The sequence below is a fragment of the Genypterus blacodes genome, unplaced genomic scaffold, assembly GCF_046128005.1.
Source record: "Genypterus blacodes isolate CSIRO-AG114 ecotype Tasmania unplaced genomic scaffold, CSIRO-AGI_Gbla_v1 ptg000037l_1, whole genome shotgun sequence".
Lineage (NCBI taxonomy): Eukaryota > Metazoa > Chordata > Actinopteri > Ophidiiformes > Ophidiidae > Genypterus > Genypterus blacodes.
Genome location: NW_027466850.1, coordinates 3,760,144 through 3,782,689, shown reverse-complemented (window position 1 = coordinate 3,782,689; position 22,546 = coordinate 3,760,144). Strand labels below are relative to the sequence as shown.

Below are 22,546 nucleotides of genomic sequence, written 5' to 3'. Positions count from 1 at the left end.
CCATACTTTTGAATAAGTTTATCAGTTTATAACCAACTAATTTGCATTTATAGAAATGTTTAACTGTCAGCTATCACAGTTTTTGGTTAATTTAATGCTTTTAGGTCTCATTTACCTCAGACTTCTTGTTTATATGTGTGAGCGTGTCTAACTTTTCAACTTAAACCAGGAAGTAAGATGCAGGATTTGTTGTACAATCTTCTATTCTTTGAATTCTTACTTCTTTATTCATCTAACGTTAAACGTATAACCTCCTCTGTCACGTAGAAGAGCCATCAGATGAATGTATGCATGTACACAAATAAATGAAGTGAAAAATTAGAAAGTTTAACTTCAGACGTAACTCTGATCTGTGAATAGCGAGTTTACGCTGCAGAGAGCGCGCGCTATTTCCTGTAAAGACGTGGCCGAACAACCACGCGCAATTATGGCGTAAGGAGAAGCTGAAACCGTAAACAAGCCGCTGATGTCATTCACCTGCTGAGGGAGAGGAGGGAGAGGAGGAGGAGGCGCCGCCGCAAGCTCTCCGCTCCTCCTTTCTGCTGAATTTCCTAACATGGGTGCGGAATGCGACTGAAGCGACGTTCACCTCCGTCAGTGAGCTCACCTGGTCCGCCCTGACACACCGACAGAGCCGCGCTTAAAGCTGGAGGGGAGGAGGTGAGACACATCAGACACAGACACAGAGACAGACAGACACAGAGAGAGAGACAGAGACTAAGAGAGACGACAAGACACAACAGCTGCCTCTGCTTCTCTCAGTTGTTTAGAGTTTGTTTTCCTCTCAGAGTGTGTGAAACTAGTTTTTGCAGCTAAAAACCACACACACCACTTACCTGGAGATATAGAACGGAATAGAATAGAACAGAAAATTGTACAAAAGAAGATAAAAGATGGTGTTCAAGGCTTTCCGGTAAGCTGCATACTTTCAGTCTCATATTTCCAGGTGTGTCGACCTTTGTATCCATTCTCTCTGCCTCGAGTTCAAGTTATTACTTTACTGCTTCAACATGCAAACCTAACAGCTGATTTCAAGCTTTTATGCTCCATATGTGTCTCTATGTGTGTGTATTTCTACTTTATTATACTTTATGATGATCCTAGCTTTGCATTATTTGAGTAACACCGCGTCAATGGGAGCTTCTGCTTTTCTAACATAATGTTGTTTACTTCTGACCAGTTTCGACAGTTTGTGAAACCTGTTTTACATTTCTGCTGGTTTAAGGTGTCAGAGCCAGAGTGAGAGCAGAATAGAGTAGAATAGAATAGAATGACTGCGGGGCTTCTACTGTTTCGTGCTTTACGCCCATTTCCCATTCATAGCCTCTTTGTGTTTGATTTCTCCAGTGGTTCCATAATGGAGGCCGAGCCAGAGAGCGGGAGGCCCAACAACGGCCAGCTGATCTACGTGGCCCCCAATGACACCATCCGCCTGCTGGAGGTTTACGTCAAACGCAGCCTGAGTCTGAACGACGGGACTCTGGGCACCAGCGCCGAGAAGAGGAGAGAGAAATGGGTCCCGGTTAAGAGACGCCTGCGCAGGCACTCCAGCGACCCGTCCCTCTTCCTATCTGACTCCCCGAGGGACGGGGAGATCACAACCTTCGCCACGGTGGAAACTCCACCTGCCAAACCTGAGAAGCGCGATGAGGAAACCAAGAAGAAGAAGAAGAGAAAGACAAAAAGGGGCAGGAAGCTTTCGCTGTGGAAAAGCTTCTTGGGTTTATTCTCCCCGAAGGGGGGCGAGGAGACGGACGGAGAGGAGAGTCCCGGAGACGCGCAGGACCACCCGACGGGAGACGAGACCGCCGAGGCCGCTCCTGCGCCTGCGAGCGTCGTGGTGAGGAGGCAGAGCAGGTCGCAGAAGATCAAGAGGAGGTTATCCTTAATATCGATAAAAAGGCAAAGCAGGAGCGACGTGATCAAAGAAGTGAACCCGGCCGACATCACCGGAGTGGAATGTAAGTCTGAACACGGCGACACGATGACCCCATCAGGTCAAAGGTGCTGGAGCGGACACTGACCAGTGTGTGTGTGTGTGTGTTTGTCTTACAGCTGTCATGAGCGTTGAACCTACATACTCCTACTACGAGAGAGTGTCGGAGGAAATGCAGAAGATCGTCCACGAGGTGAAAGAGAAAGAGGAAGTGCTCTCAGATGGTAGGAAAGGACATTAGGAAACTTGTGTTTGACTTCACATCCATGCATTTATGACACGTTAGAGCTTTATTTAACCTCTCTCATCTCTCTTTGTCACAGAGGAACTGATCAAGAGGCTCATTGATTTGACCAAAGAGCAGGGAGACGCCATCGACGATAAGGTTGGTGTCCCATAATGCATCATATACTTTATCACTCTGATCCTGTGAGGTCATGGGTTAATTATTAAGGCGAGATGTTAGAGAAAGCAAATGTGTGATTCTGCTTCATGGTGCCAGGATCACACAAACCCAGGAGCATCTGTTTCTCTTTATTTCCCACAATGCACTGCATGTTGACAGGCCCCGGGCTCGGGCGTGTACACGGACAGGTGGATTTGAATATTAGTGAAAGCAAAAGTGTGTGTGTGTGTGTGTGTGTGTGTGTGTGGCCCTTTGAAGTCCTTTCTAAGAGCTTTATTCTCTCCACCTGCTCAGTTGAATCAGGATGTTTGCTTCTCTTCTCCCCTCCAGCTGAAGGAGAACCCGGCTCTGAACAGCTTCTTCCAGCAGATGTCCTACTCGGCCTTCAAGCAGATGGCTGACGCGTACCTGGAAACGGAGGCGACTCCCACCGTCAACAAAACGCTGAGCGTCCCCCCGACGGCGCCCGAGCTGGTGAGCCTGGCCTTCACGCTGGACTTCACGGCCCGTTTGGCGGCGCTGCACAGGCAGAACATCGGACTCATCACCGGCCTGGGGAACCGATACCTGCAGGACAAGTTTGAATACAAACAGGTGAGCGGTGGAAGCGGAGCAGCGGAGCAGAGATGAGACATGAGAGTGGAACACCTGAGAGTTTGCTGTGGATGTTGTAACGGTGGATTCATCCGTCTGACTCTTGTCTCTCCTGCAGGCGTGTACAGATCATCCCTGGCCTGACTGCGATGATGCTAATGACTGACATGCCTCTGTGTTAAATGAACCTGCAGGTGAAACCTTTATCACAGCGTCCCTCTCTCTCGGTGAGTTGCAAAGCTTCAGCTCCATTTGAAGAAGAGCAGTTTAGACAACGGACGCCACCCAAAGACCCTAAAGAAGAGAAGAGCTGCATGTGGACATTTATCTTTTATTATTTAGGGATATAATGTTTGATTATCCTTCAGTGGGATGTGAACACAACTTGTGCCTTTGTAGTGTGAGTGTGCTGAGCGGGCTGGGAGCTGCAGGCTGGAGTGAGGGAGCAGAAGATCAGTCAGCATCATGAGCAGCTAGCTTACTAGTGAGGATAGAGATGTGATGTTTAATCTGTGAACATGAACATTCTGCTGTGTGGAGCTGAGGCATGTTGGTGCCAAATGATGGAATGTGTTTAATACAGGAGGATGTGTTCTGATTGGTGTGTTTGTTATGAATGCAGGCGTTCATATTGTATAATTAAAACATATTTGTTGAATGTACATATTTGTGTTTCTTGTATCATTCTGTCAAGTCCAGATACAAACTGTATGAAGCCCCAGAGACCCAGAGCCCAGAGCCCCAGAACTCAAGAGCCCAGAGCCCCAGAGACCCAGAGCCCAGAGCCCCAGAACTCAAGAGCCCAGAGCCCCAGAGACCCAGAGACCTAGAGACCCAGAACCCCAGCTCCCCAGAACTCAAGAGCCCAGAGACCCAGAGCCCCAGAACTCAAGAGCCCAGAGACCCAGAGCCCCAGAACTCAAGAGCCCGGAGCCCCAGAGACCCAGAGCCCAGAACCCCAGAGCCCCAGAACTCAAGAGCCCAGAGCCCCAGAACTCAAGAGCCAAGAGACCCAGAGCCCAGAGCCCCAGAACTCAAGAGCGCAGAGACCCAGAGCCCAGAACCCCAGAGCCCCAGAAACCTAGAGCCCCAGAGGTTAGACCTGATGGTGGGCAGAGCCTGTTACTGCATTGGTGGCAGCAGGTTTGGTATCGGTGATATAAATGATTGTTGCAGTTTAGTTCAATGATCAAAGTTCTCCTCAGCATGATAAACAGCTGTAAAGGCCTCTGTGGTCTCTGGACTGAGTAATGCTGCCTGTCTGACCTCAGTCACACACTTGTTTACTGCTCTTCATGCTTCATTGTTCCTCTTTAATCCAACTGGAGGTTCCTATTGCTCACCCGGCCGCTGGTGGAGGGGAGACTCTCTGGAGTTGCCAGTCCTGAGGCTTCTTCCGGTTTTCCTGATACATTTGGGTTTTCCTAGTGTGCTTTGGAAGGTTTTGGGATTTGTAAGTGTGATGTGTGTGTAAAGCCCTTTAGACAGTGTGTGATGTTGGGCCATAGACATAAAATTGACTTGACCTGAACTTCAACACTCACCTGCAGGTAGCTGCATTTTTTCAGCAACAGGTCACGACGTGTGTGTGTGTGTGTGTGTGTGTGTGTGTGTGTTCCCATGACCACCGAAACTGAATCTGAATCTGATTGCAGCGGATGAAAGCCAGAGGAGCACCACACCTCTGTAATCGCACACACACACACACATATTCAGCCCAAATTCTCAGGAAGACTGGCTGGAAGATAGGAAGAACATTCCTGAACTCTACATGTCTTGACAGTAGTGGGAGCAGCCTAATGCACGGAGAGTTTATCAGGTGAAACTATTGTGTTGTGATCCACAGACACACAGCAGCGCCAGTGAACTGACTCTCAGATTGACAGTTCACTTGTTCCTGTGTGTTCAGTGTTGGGACTTGACGACTTCTCTGTGCCGCCAGCTGATTATGCAAGGTGGATGTGACAGCTGTGATGGATTAGACCCGCGGAACAAGTTTCTCTCCACGCAGACCCATTTCCACAGAAGAGATCAGTCATCCCTCTGCCAGCCAGTCGGCACTCCAGGGAGTAAGGAGCGTCGAGCCGAGTGCCGAGCAACCACACGCAAACTCACAGAGCAGAGAGACGAGACAGCAGAGGAGCCGTACAGAGCAGGTAGAGCTGCTGAACTCTATCATTTCACTTTCTCTTATATTTACAATACGGAGCGCGTGACACACACCTCCCACACACACCTGCCACCTGAACCCATAGATAAGATTAAACACTCATGATAGTGGGGAAACCCCTCAGGACGCAGAGACGTGCCAGCACGCAGGTTACAGTCAGAGGGTGACTGAACACGTTACACAACACTGAGACTGACAATAATTCAATCTGATTTTTGATCTGTTGACTCATTTCTGTTTTAAACAATGGAAATATGAAGTACATCATGGAACCAAGCTGGTTTATGAGAAGTCCTTGCTCTTCCTCTTCCTGGACAACTTTGACACTTTAGAGGAAACCAAAACCAGTTTGTTAAGTTTCAGTAACGTGGGCGACACAAGGTCAGTGACCACACACACACACACACACACACGCACGCACACACACACACTTCAGGGTTGCTTAATAATAACAGGTTTCTATTTTCAGCAGGCGGCCACACAGAGCGCCTAGAGCAGCTGTGAGGCAACGACACGGGGCTCTGCGTCGTCTGTTGTCAGGCAGAGTTGGCCCAAACTAACAAAAGTGTGTGAGTAAGTCTTATTTTCAATAATGCAAAGAGAACGTTTGGTGTAAACCTTTTACATTTTTATTGCCTTTTAAACGGAGAGGCAGATTAATCAAAGAGTCCAAAGCCCATGTCTTCATCCGACTCCTCTGATTCCTCCTTCTTCTCTTCCTTTTTCTCTTCCGCTAGAATAGATGAGAACAAAGAGAACAACAAGTTAATCAGCCTGTATGCTACTTTTTTACTGATTTCTTCTTCACTTCTTCTCTCATCTGGTGGACTTCCTCGTCTTAAGTAGTGCCGAGGCTGAGATGTGAACACTTACCAGCAGCAGGCGCAGCCCCGGCTCCAGCCGCCCCCGCAGTGGCGGCGGCGGCGGCGGCGGGAGCTGCTACAGCACCACCTGCTGGTACGGAGGCCAGCTTAGAGAGGCCTGGGGAAACAAGTTTACAACAGATTGAAGGAAAATGCATCTTTCTCCTTTCCAATGTCTCTGAAACCAAACATGTGATGAGTTATAACTGAAATACTTTACCTGAGTTCATGACTTCATTGATGTTTTTGCCATTCAGCTCAGTGATGACCTACAGAGGAACACAGATTTAGTTCCAGCCGTGTCATCGTGTGTGGACTGCCCACTGAACCTTTATTAACCAACCCACCTTGCTTAGGCGTTCGTCATCGGCCTCTATTCCCACGCTGCCCAAGATGGTCTTGATGTCCTTTGCAGAGGGGCTAGTGTTCCCGCCGAGAACAGCCAGGAGGTAAGCGGCCACGTAACGCATTCTGCAGAGGAGAGGAGACAAAAACAAAACATGACTCACCTGGGAAATGACATAATGATGCAAGAGTCTGACAGGTGACGAGCTAAAATTAACGATGTATTGTTTCCTGAAGGTCCACTATGTTGTTAGACATTTTAACAAACTAAATTACCACATTACTTAACATGATCGAGAAGTTATTTATAGTCCAAACACTTATATTGCAGTACTCGTCATTACCACGAGGGGGCGGACGAGTTCCTTCATGTCAGGACGTCTTACGCCTTAACTTAACGCCTAATAACGAGATTCCCTTCAAACAAAGACTTGCCGCGACGAAAACACGGACAAGTCTAAAATATCTACGACTCAGATTTAATATACCGACACTGTTGAACAACAATATGGCTGCGGCGGTGTTTAAGCGTGTGACAAACGCCATTACACAGTAAGAAGACGACATGGCGCTTTGTCTGTCGCGCACTCGTCAAAGGGTTTAAGCGTCAAAGACAAGACAGCGGAGAGGAAAAGCAAACTACACATTTGATATAAAAATACTAGAATATCGGCTGACACCCCGTCTGAAATGGGCGATTATTACACTTACTTTAAGTCTGAACAGACACGAAACGTCGGACACGCTGTGAATTCCGGAAGAGAGACGGAGGAGGAACCGGAAATGGCCGAAGAGTTCACGGGGCTGATTTGATTGGTCCATCAGGATGACAGACAGGTACGACATCACGTCCATAATAATAATAATGATAATATTGGGGATTATAATAGTAATGGTGACAATCATAATAATAATAGTAATAATAATAATGGTGATGTAATAATAACAGTAAAAATAGTAATTCTAACAATAATAATAATAATAATAATAATAATAATAATGGTTATTTTTTTATGTATATGAACTTTTATTTAAAAACACAACATGTAGGCTTGTGACTTGTGAATACTTCTCAGTTTATTTATGGCTTTTTTTATTCATACAAAAATCAATCTTGCTACAAGATAGATGGATGCTGTGATCAAACTCACCCTAGACACTGGCACTGATACACATGCACACATACTGTCTACAACTCAAGCAGCTTCTCCTGCTTTTCCTGGGTGAAGAGCCAGCTTGACACAAAAGCCAAGCAATCTGAGAAAAACGCTGCAATCTTCTTCACATTGGTCACATACCAAAACTTATAGACAAACTCTCCCAACAACACAACAACAACAAGGGCTAAGAACCCGAGGAAAATGCGGTCCATATAGTACGTTGCCTTCTCTGTGAACGTCCACTGCGCCCATGGCAACGCTCGCCGACCTTCAATTATTTTGCTTATGTGTATTAAGGCATCGTCCTCATTCTCTTCATTTGGAGCCTCCGGATTTTGGTCCACCTCAGCTCCATGTGTGTCGGCCATTTCCTTCCTTATCAAGTTTTAAGCAGTTGCCTAAATAAAAAAAGTATTAGAGAGTAATTCAGTGAACTTGAGATGTAGAAACACTGTTGCTGCTGTCTCAAAATGAACATGAAGGGCCTTACCGCAATGAAGATGAGTTTTGGGATGAAGATAAGATGGGACAGACAAAGTGGAGACTCTGGGCTTTACGTTTCCACAGCTACTCCATGCTTGTGTCTTCCAGCACCGGTCAGGATCTTGTAGTGAAGGTAACTAGGTTGGCTTGTCGGTCACTAAGACGACGGTTGGGGATTAGGACACACTAAGCAGTTTCAAATCCCTCATTGTGGGTGAAGATGACAGATGGTAAAACACGTATCCAAGTGTGTGTGTGTGTGTGTGTGTGTGTGTGTGTGTGTGTGTGTGGCCAAGGCAGGTCAGGTCAGACAGCTTGTTCTGTATTCAGCCTCACAACTCTAAGACAGTTGCAGTGGAAATTCTGACTTGTGTAACTAATAATAGTCATTAATAATAATGGGCCACAAACCAGATGAGGACTTTTTTATTGTCAGAGTGTTGAAGGAAACAGGCACAGGTCAAAGTGATGACGAGGCAGAGCTGATGAAGCTTCAGCTGGAATAAATCACCTCACTGTAATTTACTCAATTGCTCCTGAGCTTTTTCAACACTCTGTGGCAGCCATTGAGATATGGCTGAGAGCAGCTGAATCGGCTGAATGAGGGAGCCTGGATCATGTGATGGAGATTGACAGCTCATTCACTTAGATGTTTCAACTGTCCAAGTTTTGTTTTGTTTTATTTTGGTGATTTTATTGGTGATTTGTCTTCCAGGCGCAGCCAATTTCTCAGTGTATTGAATGGTCTCTGGTGAAAACCTTCAGTTGTAGGCTGCAGTCGACGCTGTGCTGACTCAGCAAACCCTCCTCTTCTCTATTCCACATCAGACTCAAAGTCAGACGTTTGTGCATAAAGTAAATCCTTTGATTTGACCAAATGTGAAACAAGTTTGTGAAGCTGTGCAGATTTATTGAGGTGAATTGCAAGCAAGCATTTCAAACATTCAATGTTTTTCTCCTTCTATAGACATTTAATAATTCAATATGAATCAATTTGGGAAATTAGTTGAAAACTAAAATAACGTAGAAGACTGATGATGATATTAGTTTGCTGCCTGTTTGTAGGCACATTGATAAGTTTTTGTAAATATAAACACATATGAACTTGTCCCATGACCTCGTGAAAAGCTTTGTTAATGTGTCCATACTCCACATCTCACATAGTTCCATACGTCTCATTGCTTTACCATGACCCGGCCTCACACTAAACCAAACGCACAGGAATTCTTTAGTGCTTGTTACAGGGCCGGTGTGCTGCTGGGGCAGGGGGTGTCCTCTGGTGGCCTACACAACATGTAACGGCGAGTGATCTGGATGAGTGTGACACGGAACCGCTTTATCCGAAATGCATAGACCAACGGATTGAGAGCGGAGTTCACGTGGGACATAAAGATGCCTGTCTTCACTGCGAACGGGGGTATTTTACACTCTGGGCAGAAGAAGTTGATGCAGTTCATGATGTGCAGTGGCAGCCAACATATAGCAAAGAGGATGACCACTAAAGCCAGTGACTTAGCTAGCTTCAGCTCCCTCTGATAGTACCTGTCTCCATCATTGGTGGCTTCAGCTCGCCGGTTGAGCTGTAGCCGGATCACCCTAAAGATCTCCCCATATAGAACGATCATGATAGTCAGCGGTGCCACTACCCAGCCGAAAAAGTTGAAGTACACCATATAGTCCATGCTCATGACTGTGGTGAATCCACAGGTGATGTCACCGGAACTGCTGAGGTTTCCATCGATTCTGCGGTTCCAGCCAATCATTGGAACCAATCCTGTGAGGAAAGAGACGATCCAACACAGGCAAACTGCCACCCTCGCCCTCTTTTGGGTCACAATGGTGATGTACCTGTGTAGAGGTTTAAAAGGAGATATCAGACACAGAATTATCTCAGAAATAAAAGCCAGGGTGTGGAAGTTGTTCACAAGCATTTCCCTCAACTGTCTGCTTTGTAGACCCATATCCTACTAATGAACTAAACATGTTATGGACGACTGCCAAAGACCCTTACAGACTCACGCCTAACGTGCACATTTGGGCTGACTGGAGCATTTTCATTTACTTGAAAGCTTTGGATGTTTAGTCCATTGATTTAGATGAAGTCAGACAAAGATATATGGCACCGTGTCAGGTATAGATTCCCTCAACAGTGGGACCTCCTCCTCCGGACTGATACTGAGCAGGGCTGGAGAGTAAGTTAGGCCTTGTGTGGGGGGAGGGGGGGGGGGGGGGGGGGGGGGGAGATTGGGCTAGGACATGTTTTACTGGCGGAGTCAATCATTTCTACTTACATGTTATTTACTGTATAGATAATTCAAAGGGCGACTTTAGAAAGTAGGTTTACAGGGGTGAGTTAGTGCTGGCAAAAGGGAAAGGAAAACTTAACATGTTGCCTCTAGGGAATTTAAATTTGTATTCAAAATATTCAAAACAGGCTCTTGATATGATCACAGATGTATTGTAACAGTAGCATGTGTCAGATGAACTCCAGGGATCATGAATAGGCCTTTGTAGAGATCAATGTTTATAGTTTGCCTACAGAGAAATGTGCAGTTTTCTGGGACAAATATGCAGGTTGTTACACGGAACTGATCATCTTTAGTTTGACCAAAGTTTCTTCTAGTCATGAGTTTCCCCTTTGAATATATGCTTTGATAACAACTCAATTGCTCTCAGTTATGATTGTTTTATTGTTCTTACCACAAATTCAAGCTCAGCAACTGTATTGAGTACATTGTCAAATCAATAAAAGCTCAACAAATCCCCTTTCTCCAGTTCCTGTACACTAGTATGTCTGAATCTGCACCAGTAAGAGTGAGATGCAGCAGAACTCACCTGGTGGGAATCTTGACTCGCAAGTAGCGGTCGATGGCAATGGCCAGCAGGGAAAGGATGGAGCTTTGAGTGATGATGAGGAGCAGGCAGGAGAGGAAGAGGCAGGTGTAGAAGTGAAGTTTGGGTCCCAGACTGATGATGATCGCCAGAGGGATGACCAAGACACCCACAGCGATGTCTGCCACCGCCAGTGACACAATGAAGCAGAAGGTGGTGTTGCGGAGAGCCCGGTTCACACACACCACCAGCACCACAAGCACGTTCCCCAACACAGAGGCCAGAGCGATGACTGCCTCGATGGAGATGTACATCATGTCCACGCGATCCCGAGGTTTGATTCCAGGAGCGAAAGACATTTTGACTCTTTCCACGTCTTTCTTACCTTCTACTCAAATAGTGAAAGCTAGATGTTGAAGCTTCTGCTCTCTTCTTTGATTTGTGGCTTCAGTAGGCAGCGATCGTCCATCCTGTGTGTTCTGTGTGTGGTTTCTCTCTTTGTCTCATACACACATTGGCACACTGATACTGTAAGAAGGATGCAGAGCAATGCAATGCAAACATGCTGTTCAGGATAGAGGAAGCATGCATCCTTGATCCTTACTTTCCCTTCTCTCCCTTCATCTGTCCCTCCCCCCTCTCCCTCATACTGGTGCGTAAAAAGGAGGCATAACACCGAGGGGAGGGACTTGGTTCTCTGCGTAACTCCCTGCAGCAGGAGCTCCTCTCTCTCTAGAGTTTATGTGTGCGAGTGTTCTTTGGTCCTTTACAAAACTGTCAGGCTGTCGAGGTTTTTGATACTATAGATATGCGAGATAAACGTGTGAAGCAGGTATTCACTGTCAGCCTGTCTCCAGTGTGCAGGTTCCCCTTTGAATATTGATATTTCTACTTTCATCTTGTAACATCAATGCCTGAAGGTATGTTATGTTGGTTGGTAGATTATGTTTTCACAGGTGTCTCTCTGTTGGTTGGCTTGTTTGATTGTTAGCAGGATGCTCCAAGAAGTTAGGAAACAGACTTTGATGAACAGTGAGGAACAGTCCATGGGTCATGGCCCTGGGAAGAATCCATTATTGGGTTTTGGTTCTGACTCTCTGATCCACATCCAGGAACAGATCCACATGCTCTACCAGTATGTGTGTGTGGTGCTGAGCTAAACGCTACTTGGTGTGCTTGGGGAGGTTGCTAACTAGTTTGTTGCGGTGACACACTTTTATAAAGCATTGAACAGCTGTTGTTATGCAGTTGGTGTGTTTGTTTGAGAACCCCAGCAGGTACAAATGTGCACTTTGTCATGTTTCTTCATGGTCCTTACCGGTTAGTTTGAGCTGCAGCTCTGGCTGTTGTTTGAGTTACTAATATATTGATTAGGGTTTCGCCCCTAGGCTCAGGTCCAGACGGATCAAACTTGGAAATAATTTAACTCAAATCCATCTATTTGACCTGAAGGACGAGCTTGTTTAGGGACCTGTTTGACATGTTATTGTGACCTACACCAGGGGCAGAGTGGGAACAACCAGCACACAGTTCAGGTTCCAGGTATAAATTCACACTTCAACAACAACATTACATATAGGGTTGATTAAAAAAAAACCGTTGGTGCAAATTATATATTTACAAAAATAAAATTGTAGTCCGACCATGTGCACCTGAATGCATCTTATGCCGTAATCACGACCCCTGAACTGACGTGGGAGTTTATGAGTATCCGGTGAGGCCTTCATCCCTTCATGCTTATTAAGAATTGTAGTTTTGTCACTACTTCATGATTGCCTGCATGACTAGAGACAAGGATTTCATTCCACAGCTGCATTTATTCTCGTTGCAGGTCATTCATTTGTTTCTAACTTGAACTCTCTCTGCTGTCCACATTTTCCTTCTTTAGTTTTGTCAGCTTAAACAACCCAGTATGGTGGAAAAAGGTTGAACTACAATGCAGATACAAATCTCTAATTACTTAGACTAACTTGCTTCTATAAGAAACTGTCAGCGAATGAAAAGCTTTGGCAGCGTGTAACCCTGAGCAAGCAATCACTGAGATGGGCTTCAGTCCATTAAGGAGAAGTTTCAGTGTCTGCCTCTAAACACAATTATTCTAATCACTCCTCTATTCTTGAAAGAAAGTGATGACTCAAGTCGTGGTTTTGGGACGTAGCCACTGATGCCTGGTTTATGCAGGAGTGTGTGCATGAGCAGATGCTGAATCACTTTTATTGGGGTTGTTTTCTTTTCACATGCACTCGTTATCTGAATTGGAAATCTACATCCATCATCACTTCTGTGGTTTACTGCAGCGCATTGAAGGAAACATTGTGGGGTATCGTGGACATACTGACAACTATTGCCAACAAGCACACATTATAATCAGTATGTTATAATATAATAGTCATCCTCTTTATTTCTCTTGCTCTTTCTCAGTTCTCAGTTCAAACCCAAACATCTACTACAACTTCACAATCTTCTAAACTTTTGTGCGGCTCATTCTTTTGCACTTGCAGAAACTGTGAGCCACCAAATGATCAGCAGAAAAAGCTGAACAGCACAGCAGGGTAGAGTTGTAAAACATGATATATTTGGTTCTTGGCATATAATTATACTGGACCGAACCACAAATCAGTGGAATATGTAAGTTTTGCATTTAGTTTTTAACTCGTTTTGAATTAATTACTAACCTTTTCAGCTTGGTCACGTTCATTATTCTTGTGGTGAAGTTGATTTAGCCTCTAAAGCTATGAGTGCTGAGTGAAGAGACTTTATTACATTTACATAGAAATAGGTTTGACATGTTTTAGACGGTTTCTTTTCTCTATGGCTCATGTAGGTTCAGTAATATATGATACCTGTATAACCATGGTTGGTTATCCTCTCGTGACCCCTTTGGGCTTGAGGTCAGTAATCCCATCGTGGCGTTCAGGCTGAGGTCACGATCGCAGGCAGGAACTGTACGGAGGATGAGGATGTTGTCTATATTAGGAGCAGGCAGGAAAGCAGTAGACAAACTTGTGGTAATAAGTTTAATCATGTCTCAGTAATTGAATCATCATTAATTATTGAGAGACTGCATAGGCTGACTTTTTGCTGAAAGGTTTATATGTCTAATGTAGAGAATGTCTATCAGCAATTATGTATCTTCTCTTCCCTTATAATGATGCTATGCAGAAAGAAGTGATAAACAGTTTGGTGTCCATCTCCAAATGAATTAAGCTTTCATGAGCCCATACTGTGTGTGAGCAGGCTGGGGTCTATCGCAGCCATGGAGACCACCACAGATCTAACACACAAAACAAGACAAATTCACACCGGAATTAACACCAAAGAGCCATTTATGTGTCCAAGTTCACCTCAATTGCTCGTCTCGGAACCACCAGAGGAAACCTGAGCATGCAGAGGAAACAAACAGAGATGCGAGAGCGTGTAGATAATCAAACGAGGCTTCCTGCTTTGAGTCAACCTTCGCTCCTCTGTGCCATCCAATCTAAGGAATACCTGCGCCCACTGACTAAGTCGCCTACACAACATATGAGGCTCAGGGCATAACTTAATACGAGAGTGTAAATATCCAACAACGGAAACAAAAATAAAGGAAATGTTTTTCTGTGATCGTGTCGTAGATACTCTGCAGATCAGTTTCAGACGTGCTGAATAGCAGCTCATGATAAGGAAATGATAAGTGCTGACTTATATGTATTTTCAGCAGCATATTGAGTAAAAGCATATTAAGTCATTTTAGGACTCCTATCAGTATCCAGGCAGTGTTGATTCCCAAACCTTGATTTGAATATCAGTTTGTGAGAGACAAAACAACAATACGTACATTTGTTACTTCCTCTTTGTGTCTAAGCAGCAGCTGCTTGTTTATGTTTATATCCCTTGCAAACCCCTCTTGATATGCCTGTGTGAAACATGCATGTTATAATTGTTACACACTATCTATTTGATAGTGACACAGTTAGACAAAAAGCGAAAGAAGTGAATTCATCTATTAACCTAGAGAGGAGGATGAGAGATTCTGACTTTAATCTTGTGCAGGTTGGCCCTAATCCTCCTGTGTTGGTTAATCAGATTGCTATTTAATTGTCATTTCATCTGGAATGGGATGTGCACAATTATCAAAACCTTATATGCGAAATAAATCAACATCTAGGATATCACTCTTATCTTAACTAAACACTGTGGGTGGGGACTTCCTCAAAGGTTTGAATACTTGAGTTGAGTTGATAGCCACACAGCACATTCAGACTCAGGACTCTGCACCACCAACATCCAACAATAGCAGGGTAAGAAGCAAAATGCTGGTGGCGGAAGCGATCTACACAATGTTTGAGGTGCTCATCGCCGTCAGCTGCTGTCTTGGAAACATGTCAGTGATCTGGGCAGTGTGGAGCAGTAAGAGTCTGCAGCAGCCCACCTTTTGCTTCATCATGTCTCTGGCTGTGGCTGACATGTTGGTCGGCTGCATCACCATCCCCTTGGCTGTGATGGTGGACGGACGGGCTCACACTTCATTCCAGGCCTGTCTCTTCATCAGCTGCACGGTTATGTTGCTGACCACAGCCTCAGTTTTGTCTCTGACAGCCATTGCGGTGGACCGCTACCTGAAGGTCTTCATGCCTCTCAGGTAAAATGCGCACACACGCACACACGCACACACGCTTACACACGCTTACACACGCTTACACACGCACGCACACACACACACACACACACACACACACACACACACACACACACACACACACACACACACACACACATACACATACACATACACACACACACACACTTGTGCATTCACATCTCACGTTGCTCAGTGTGCACAGAAATGGCTTGGATTGGAATTTGGCACCCAGTCAGGTCGTATACTCTGGGTATTGCGTCATTGTAGTGCAATATAAGTTATTGTTTTCAATTTAAAGAACTACATGATGTACACTTATGAGCATTGTACTTCAGTGTGAAATGTACGACTTGCATAGAAACATACGTCTACATACACTAATCTATCTCAGATTGTCCTCGATACGACAGTGAATCATTTCTACTATAGAGAATTCAATCAAACTGAAAGCATCCCTGAGTCATCTTTAATTTGCTGCCGTGTTCCATGAATTGCAGAGACATTTCATGGGTCCCTCTTATCTCCCTAGGTACAAAGCCACCTTCACATGGAGACATTCCTGGATGGTGGTGGCAGCATGTTGGTTTGTGGCGGTAGATGTGAGTTTCGCACCGATGCTTGGATGGTACAATCACAGTGGAGTTCCGTTACAGTCGTCCAACTCCTCAACTATTGTTTGTCGGTTTATAACTGTGATCTCTATGTCCTATCTGGTTTGTTTCAACTTTTTCTTCTGCACTCTGGCACCTTTGCTCGTTATGGCTGGATTGTACTGCTACATTTTCTGCACAATTCGGAGGAACCTTCGTTACAAACCGGGGAACGCTACCCAAACGCAGGCTCACAAATGCCTAAAGAGAGAGAAACAGCTGGCAGGTTCTTTGTGTCTGATAGTGGTGCTGTTTGCTCTCTGTTGGCTGCCTCTGCACATCATGAACTGTGTGACTTACTTTGGTCACCCAGATGTACCAAAGGCAGCGTTTTATGTGGGCATCCTGCTCTCTCACGGTAACTCAGCTGTCAACCCTGTGGTGTATGGATTTAAAATCTCTAAGATCCAGACACAATACCTGAGAATATGGAGACGGTGTATCAAACGTAGAGAACAGCCACGAAGAGATCAGACAAGCCAGACAACAGGCAACAATCCCAGTAACAACTAGCAAATATGACTGGAGGGAGAGTTAATAGTTGTTTTGTATTAGTTAATACTGAGTTAATGAGTTAATAGTTTGTTTGTCCGAATTTGATAAAGTACTAGGTTGTTGTTTTTTAGAGTTAGGATGTTACATATATTTCTAATGTTGGTTAGACTCTGTATGCGGCATGTATGTGTGTATGTATATCGGGGGAGGATATCCGCTTTACGAAAGCTGTCTTCCTGATGCGAGGAGAAGTGACCCCTACTTGTCTGAAGTCTCAGTTTGAGCAATTTGAAAGTTTCACATCACTATGGAATTGAGGTGCCAGTTCTTGTTTCATACTAAAAAAAAGTCTTCTCTGGAAAATACATTGACCTCAGTTTGTTTGCCTGTTTGTATCATCACATCACATATTGATACAAGTACACTTACGTGTTCAATCAGAATAAATTCATATATCATGAAATGAAGTACAGTCATACATTGTTTTATTTCTGATTCCTTTATATTTATGTCAAACATCAAAGTACACATGTTGATATGTCTGGACACCGATGACATTGAAATTAATATCAAAATGACTTACCACTTGTTTACATTCATGTCTTACTCTACAGGAGTCCTGCTGACCTCCAGGCCTTCATCACATTTGAATTCACACGGGTGATCTTTAACTCTTTGGCCACAAGATGGCATTAAAGTGAATTCTTATGTTAGTAAAGTTTGGCGAGCTTTATTCTGTAGACTTTGATGCACAAACAGCACCTCTCAAGGAAGGCAATAGACTGTATAGTTAACACCTAAGTAGGATTCACTCCATCCCACAAACTATACAACCTACTACCTCATCTTGTGAGGCTCAACTTCAGGCGTAAATGTATGAAAACCTTCAAGCCACATAGATTAGAACAGCTCTGCCATTGTTGCTGTCATTCCTTCATTCTCTTCCTGGAATGTTTGCCTTCAAACAGAGATCTTTCCAACATTCTTCAGCATTACAGCAGATCATTCCATCTCTTTAGGAAAGACAGTAGATTGTATAGTTATCTCAGAGGGAGTACACAAACCCCACAACTATTCAATCTACTACCTCAGCCTCAAGGACAGATGTTGGAAAGTGCTGCAGAGGAAACTTGACTGGTGAACTGTGAGACAGAAATGAAGAAAGAAAAGTTGAGTCAGCATTTTAACTGGATCAAAGCGTGTTTGCACTTTGCTGTATTTAATAGAACCTGCTTCATGCCACATACTGACACGCATACACACACACACCATGCAACCGTGTTACTCAGAGGACACCCCTGCTGTAATTAAGTTCTGGTAACGGTTTTTATCAGGAATTGCCTTCAAGGAGTAATTTCCTCTCCAGACAAGTAAGCGTGTAGGCTGTGTTGTAACATCCAGGCTGCATACAGCTTTGCTACTGTGTTAATGTAAGCGATATCTGACCCCCTTGTATTTGTCGGTGAAAATGTATTTGGCTGGGGTTTGGGAATAAGAGATGGCAGACATGTTGTTCATTCGCTTACATTGCAGAAGTGCTCACAAAGGAAAGTCTGCTGTCTAGTGCGAGCTTGACATCCATAGGGTCCATACAGGAAAGGGTGAAAGTAGTGAAAGCCTTTAGCATTTTACTGTATGTCTTATTACTCACATGCATCCTTTCAGTCTTTACATCCTGCAAGCAAAGTGAAGAAAATGAATAAATAGAAATAAAATAAATAATGTCCATGTCCACATTCTAAACTTAATATATAGTTTATATTTCACCCTATACAGTATGATTTAAATTGGCTTTGTTTTTCATGATTTATACTGATTCACAAATTTGCAAAAACACAAGTACAAATCGTTCGAGGGATTTCAATTGTTTCATGAAGCTGAAAGTTGTTGTTTTTTTGAAAGCCACTTCAAGCCCTTTGAAAAAGCAGTTTGTTTACTGTGCCAACGAGAGTCTCGGACACAAGCTGGGCAGAGCTGTCTGGGCCCCGACAGAGCTGTGCTTTGGCTGGACTGACTGAGCACAGACACTGTTGTAGTCGATGATGCTCAAACCGTGCAGAGACTAGGACACTTTGCATAAATTAGCATGTGAACCGTTGCTGGCTGAAAAGCAGCCGGGCAGTTTATTAACAATCTGAATTCCTCTTTGGCCTAATTAATGTCGACAGTGATTGAAATGTTTTGGCAGGCATGAGGCTGCAGTGCCGGCCGAGCTCGCCGGGGCAGAATGAGGAGGCACAGGGGCAGCAGAGAGTGGGAGGCCTTAATTAAGATGTTGAATTAATTAGATGGTAAATGGTATCAAACTCCTCTGCTTACTTACTGGCCAGTAGAGAGGGCGCACTGTGCAAACATACATTAAATCTTACTTTAGAAATTAAAAGCTGTAACAATAAATTGTGGACTACTACTCTACTCTACACTACACTACCCTGGTGTAGAGAAAGTAAAGCCAAGACCACCATAACAAACAGGAAATACAGCGAAAACAAGTTTATCTCAACTGCCAGAGAGAATATTCAGTGAGAATGTTCTGGTGTTATATCATGTTGTTGTCACTGGCAGGAACTTTGCTGTTTTTGTGGCTTCAAATCAGTCAAATATCAAAGTTACAGGGCAAAGTCAAGGTGTTAGCCTAATGCTAATGCCTAGCGAATACACTTAAGACCTAAAATATGGAAAGTACTGGTAGACATTGTGATAGATATTGTTGCATTGGTGATATTTATGAAATTAGAATGTGGGTGATAATATGTGAAATTACCATAATATTATAATTTCCCACTCTGGGCAGCACAGTGGCTCAGTGTTTTGCAGTTGTTAGTTGTTAGCATGTGCCAGTGTTGGCTTTTCTGTCTGGAACAGTGATTACATCAAACTCCATTTTTGCCATTTGTTTTTAAATCAGTTGATGGCACATGTGAGTGATGAGGAAGATTAGAATAACCAGGATGGCAATTTGTATTCTGCTATCAAAGCAGTGGTGCTTGAGTTGAATTCTGAAGACTCTAGTTTGAAGATTGCTTAGCTGCTATCACACAAATCCTCACACAAAGTTTTCCCTTAAGATTTAGGATTCCCATCTTGTAATTTTCGCTTTCTTTTCGCATCGACCCACCTCTCCCTTTTCCTTAGCTGCAGCTTTGGGTACTGTCTCTTTAAGACGCCCCTCCTGACGAGCCAGCTATGTACGTTCTGATTGACCAGCTGTGTCAATACTTGCCCATACTTCATGGGTGTGTCTAACCAGGTGTGTACAGGTAAAGTGTTGACATCACCATTAAATTATTATATTACAAAGGAAAAGCATAATCAAACAAAGCGTTCAGCTCATTTCAGGACCAATGGGTTTGTCTTATAGAGAATACTGGCGTGACCATAAAGTTAAGTAACTTTGACAAAGCTAAAAACATACTTCCTGTTATATTACGCAACAAAACAAGGGTAATTAACAAAAGTATGCTGTATGTTAATTTAGTCTGTACAACCACAGGCAGGTACATATTATTTTATTATTTCTTAACTTGATAGTTTCCTCACTACTGACTATTTGTGATCGTGGATGCATTTCATCCTTGTCAAACACACATTTTTCTAGCAATCCAAGCCATCATTTGCGTTTCCAATAAATCAGTGAGTCCACAGGATTTATTGGAAACGCAACTGGACACAATCAAGGAATTCACATGGATATGATTCCTTTCTTTCTTTCTTTTTTTACAGTGTATTCCCAAGATATTACTGAGTATTACCAAACAGAAAATGGCTGCTCTGTTGTAGATTATAATGAAGGAATCCTGTTACAAATCCATAACCTAACTCAGAACAAACTGTCAATCGATACACAGATCATCATGCACTGTTGCTTCAGATAGAGATGCCCAGAGTAGCGCTTCTCTATGTGCTAACACTTAAAGATATCCATATAGTCGAGTGTCCAGGTGCCATACAATTTAGGATTTCTTCAACAAAGGAACAATAAAAAAAATACCATTACAAGTAGCCAATGGTCCGTGCGAATCGGCGAAATACAGGGATCACTGTGAGAGAAAAGGCTGTGGTTGATTCTCTTATGCAGCTCTCTCCAATATTTGGTGCCAAGAAATGGGCATTGTCTGCGTGCCAAGCTGCATCTCAATGAGGCAAAAAAAAGGGGGGGTGATGTCGTGGATGCAGTGTGGCAATGCCCACTGCTGAGGGGGGAGGAGAGTACTGGCAGCCCAGCAATGAGAGGATGCCATGTCAGAAAGGGTGTATGATACAACAGAGGAAAGTACGGTGGTGTAGCCAGCTGCCAGATGCTCGGTGGCCGTACATCTAACCGTGGTGCTCGAACAACCACAAGAGACTCGCCTTTGTTCCTACTGCCCAGGTTGTCCATATGTGTTTATAAGTGGCCGTGTTTGTGTGGACCTGAGGTTTGAGTGAAATGTCATCATCTAAGATACAATATATCCTATTCATTGGGCTCAGATCAGTTTGGCTGGCTGACAATGTGCCATATGCTCTTTCAATATTAGTTGAGCCAATTGTCAGTTCTATACAATGTTGATTATCAATAACAGGAGAGTCATTCTAAGCTGTTGGCACACACCCATGTTTCTATACTAACACAGGTGAGTAAATTAGGAGTACAATTATGGTTTAAAAGCTGAAGTCATTGATTTTTAGCCACTGTTGCCCTATATGTTGTTTTGTTTCCTGTACTATTGGCCTCACTGTCATACCACCTTCTCTTGTAGTTGAATCTACTATACAATGCACAGTGACAAGTCAACATTTGGTGCTTTGTCCTCTCACAGGAAATCTGCCTATCTAGTGTTCAATGAAAAGACAAATGCTAATAAATTAGTGGAATGTCCAGGTCATCTGTTTAGGTGTTTTGAGTGTTAACTTGTGAAAAATGACTGTCAAAAAATACAATCAAATTCTGTTTATAGCCTTTGAATCAGTGTAGCACACAAACAGGAAGAGGATACACTGTATGTCCTGATAAAGGCAGAAAAGAAAAAAAAAGACTTTGATCTTGGCGAACCTAGTAATAGCTCTATTCTACAGAGGACATGGGTTTCCTAAAAAACACATCATCAAGCAGCTTTGCAAGTTCATCTGGGAGCTGGCGGAGGGATATAAAAGATCCTTTCCTCTCTCTGTCCATCCTCTCTGTGCCCCCCTCCCCCTCCTTTTTATTCACCCTATCTGTACAGTGAGCTATACTGTATGTCACAAATCAAACATGCACTCAAAAAACGGACTCAAACATATGCAAACAACACCGCACTCAAATGCACACACGTGCATGTTTACAATGTCAGTTTGCCAGTTTGACAGTGAAGATCTAAAAGGTTTGTGTTTATGGAATAAATTGAAAAAACATTGGTGCCTGTCAACATAAGAAAACGAACCAAATGAACCACAGAGACTCTGAAACGGAGACCCTGCAAACCTACAATACAAGCCCCTTCATGTATAGAACAATGCTTGCATCAGAGGGATCTGGTTCATACTGGTTTCTAAATAGGTCTATCAAATAGCAGCAGTGCAGTTAGGAGCACCTCTATAAGACACCATTTGACCGCCTACTACAGTAATCACATTCCCCGGGATGCTTTTCTCTACCCAGATAGAATCCTTTTTTATTTAGTGATAGAAATGCATGTTAAGTACACGAGGAACATTTTAGGTTGCATCAGTTTTCTCACACCTACGCCCAATGATCCTGCAACCACAATGTTAAGTTAACAGAGCTAAACGTCTTATCTCCACGTATTCACTGGTGAGGTCATTATATTTGCTAGGAGCACAGCGATTTGTAAATTACAGCTTAATGGTGTTACAGCCGTGTACTCTTAAAACTCTGAGGATACTTTTATTTCGGGCAGGTTTCACCGATCAGTCGCGTGCTCGTTAGAGAAGTATACATACACTGGTGATAATCTCTTAATGCACTTAACCGGAGAAACTGCATTACTCAGAACAAGACCCTGGTGT

At 43.8% G+C, this 22,546-nt stretch overlaps 4 protein-coding genes across 5 annotated transcripts; 2 read left to right on the top strand and 2 right to left on the bottom strand.

Moving 5' to 3' along the window:
* Window positions 1-399: 399 nt before the first annotated feature.
* On the top strand, window positions 400-3,594 carry LOC142996305 (uncharacterized). Of its 2 annotated transcripts, none has more exons than XM_076147263.1 (6): window positions 400-660; window positions 1,348-1,961; window positions 2,056-2,160; window positions 2,260-2,321; window positions 2,673-2,936; window positions 3,055-3,594. In XM_076147263.1, the coding sequence occupies exons 2-6, from the start codon at window positions 1,358-1,360 to the stop codon at window positions 3,100-3,102; spliced, it is 1,083 nt and encodes a 360-aa protein (XP_076003378.1). In that variant the 5' UTR covers window positions 400-660; window positions 1,348-1,357; the 3' UTR covers window positions 3,103-3,594. The 2 variants fall into 2 exon arrangements, with proteins under 2 accessions (XP_076003378.1, XP_076003377.1); XM_076147262.1 differs by lacking the exon at window positions 400-660 and adding an exon at window positions 667-913.
* A 2,118-nt stretch (window positions 3,595-5,712) lies between these two features.
* rplp2 (ribosomal protein, large P2) lies at window positions 5,713-7,130 on the bottom strand. Its single transcript, XM_076147071.1, has 5 exons — window positions 7,026-7,130; window positions 6,317-6,440; window positions 6,190-6,238; window positions 5,980-6,087; window positions 5,713-5,839 (listed from the first exon to the last, which is right to left on the bottom strand). Exons 2-5 carry the CDS (start codon window positions 6,437-6,439, stop codon window positions 5,763-5,765), a joined length of 357 nt encoding a protein of 118 aa, XP_076003186.1. The 5' UTR covers window position 6,440; window positions 7,026-7,130; the 3' UTR covers window positions 5,713-5,762.
* A 1,244-nt stretch (window positions 7,131-8,374) lies between these two features.
* LOC142996329 (adenosine receptor A1-like) lies at window positions 8,375-12,046 on the bottom strand. Its single transcript, XM_076147296.1, has 2 exons — window positions 10,793-12,046; window positions 8,375-9,805 (listed from the first exon to the last, which is right to left on the bottom strand). The coding sequence occupies exons 1-2, from the start codon at window positions 11,146-11,148 to the stop codon at window positions 9,196-9,198; spliced, it is 966 nt and encodes a 321-aa protein (XP_076003411.1). The 5' UTR covers window positions 11,149-12,046; the 3' UTR covers window positions 8,375-9,195.
* A 2,912-nt stretch (window positions 12,047-14,958) lies between these two features.
* Window positions 14,959-17,022, top strand: LOC142996204 (adenosine receptor A1-like). Its single transcript, XM_076147104.1, has 2 exons — window positions 14,959-15,410; window positions 15,940-17,022. Exons 1-2 carry the CDS (start codon window positions 15,082-15,084, stop codon window positions 16,571-16,573), a joined length of 963 nt encoding a protein of 320 aa, XP_076003219.1. The 5' UTR covers window positions 14,959-15,081; the 3' UTR covers window positions 16,574-17,022.
* The last annotated feature ends 5,524 nt before the right edge of the window (window positions 17,023-22,546 follow it).

Bases quoted from the DNA above. Each gene is read 5' to 3' on its own strand.
- LOC142996305 (XM_076147262.1), top strand. From the start codon at position 894: ATGGTGTTCAAGGCTTTCCG. The intron at 914-1,347 runs GTAAGCTGCATA...TGATTTCTCCAG, and splicing joins ATGGTGTTCAAGGCTTTCCG to TGGTTCCATAATGGAGGCCG. The intron at 2,937-3,054 runs GTGAGCGGTGGA...TCTCTCCTGCAG, and splicing joins ACAAGTTTGAATACAAACAG to GCGTGTACAGATCATCCCTG.
- LOC142996329 (XM_076147296.1), bottom strand. From the start codon at position 11,148: ATGTCTTTCGCTCCTGGAATCAAACCTCGGGATCGCGTGGACATGATG. The intron at 9,806-10,792 runs GTGAGTTCTGCT...ACCTCTACACAG, and splicing joins CGAGTCAAGATTCCCACCAG to GTACATCACCATTGTGACCC.
- LOC142996204 (XM_076147104.1), top strand. From the start codon at position 15,082: ATGCTGGTGGCGGAAGCGATCTACACAATGTTTGAGGTGCTCATCGCC. The intron at 15,411-15,939 runs GTAAAATGCGCA...TTATCTCCCTAG, and splicing joins AAGGTCTTCATGCCTCTCAG to GTACAAAGCCACCTTCACAT.
- rplp2 (XM_076147071.1), bottom strand. From the start codon at position 6,439: ATGCGTTACGTGGCCGCTTACCTCCTGGCTGTTCTCGGCGGGAACACT. The intron at 6,239-6,316 runs GTGGGTTGGTTA...GTTCCTCTGTAG, and splicing joins ATGACGAACGCCTAAGCAAG to GTCATCACTGAGCTGAATGG. The intron at 5,840-5,979 runs GTAAGTGTTCAC...CATCTATTCTAG, and splicing joins CGGGGCTGCGCCTGCTGCTG to CGGAAGAGAAAAAGGAAGAG.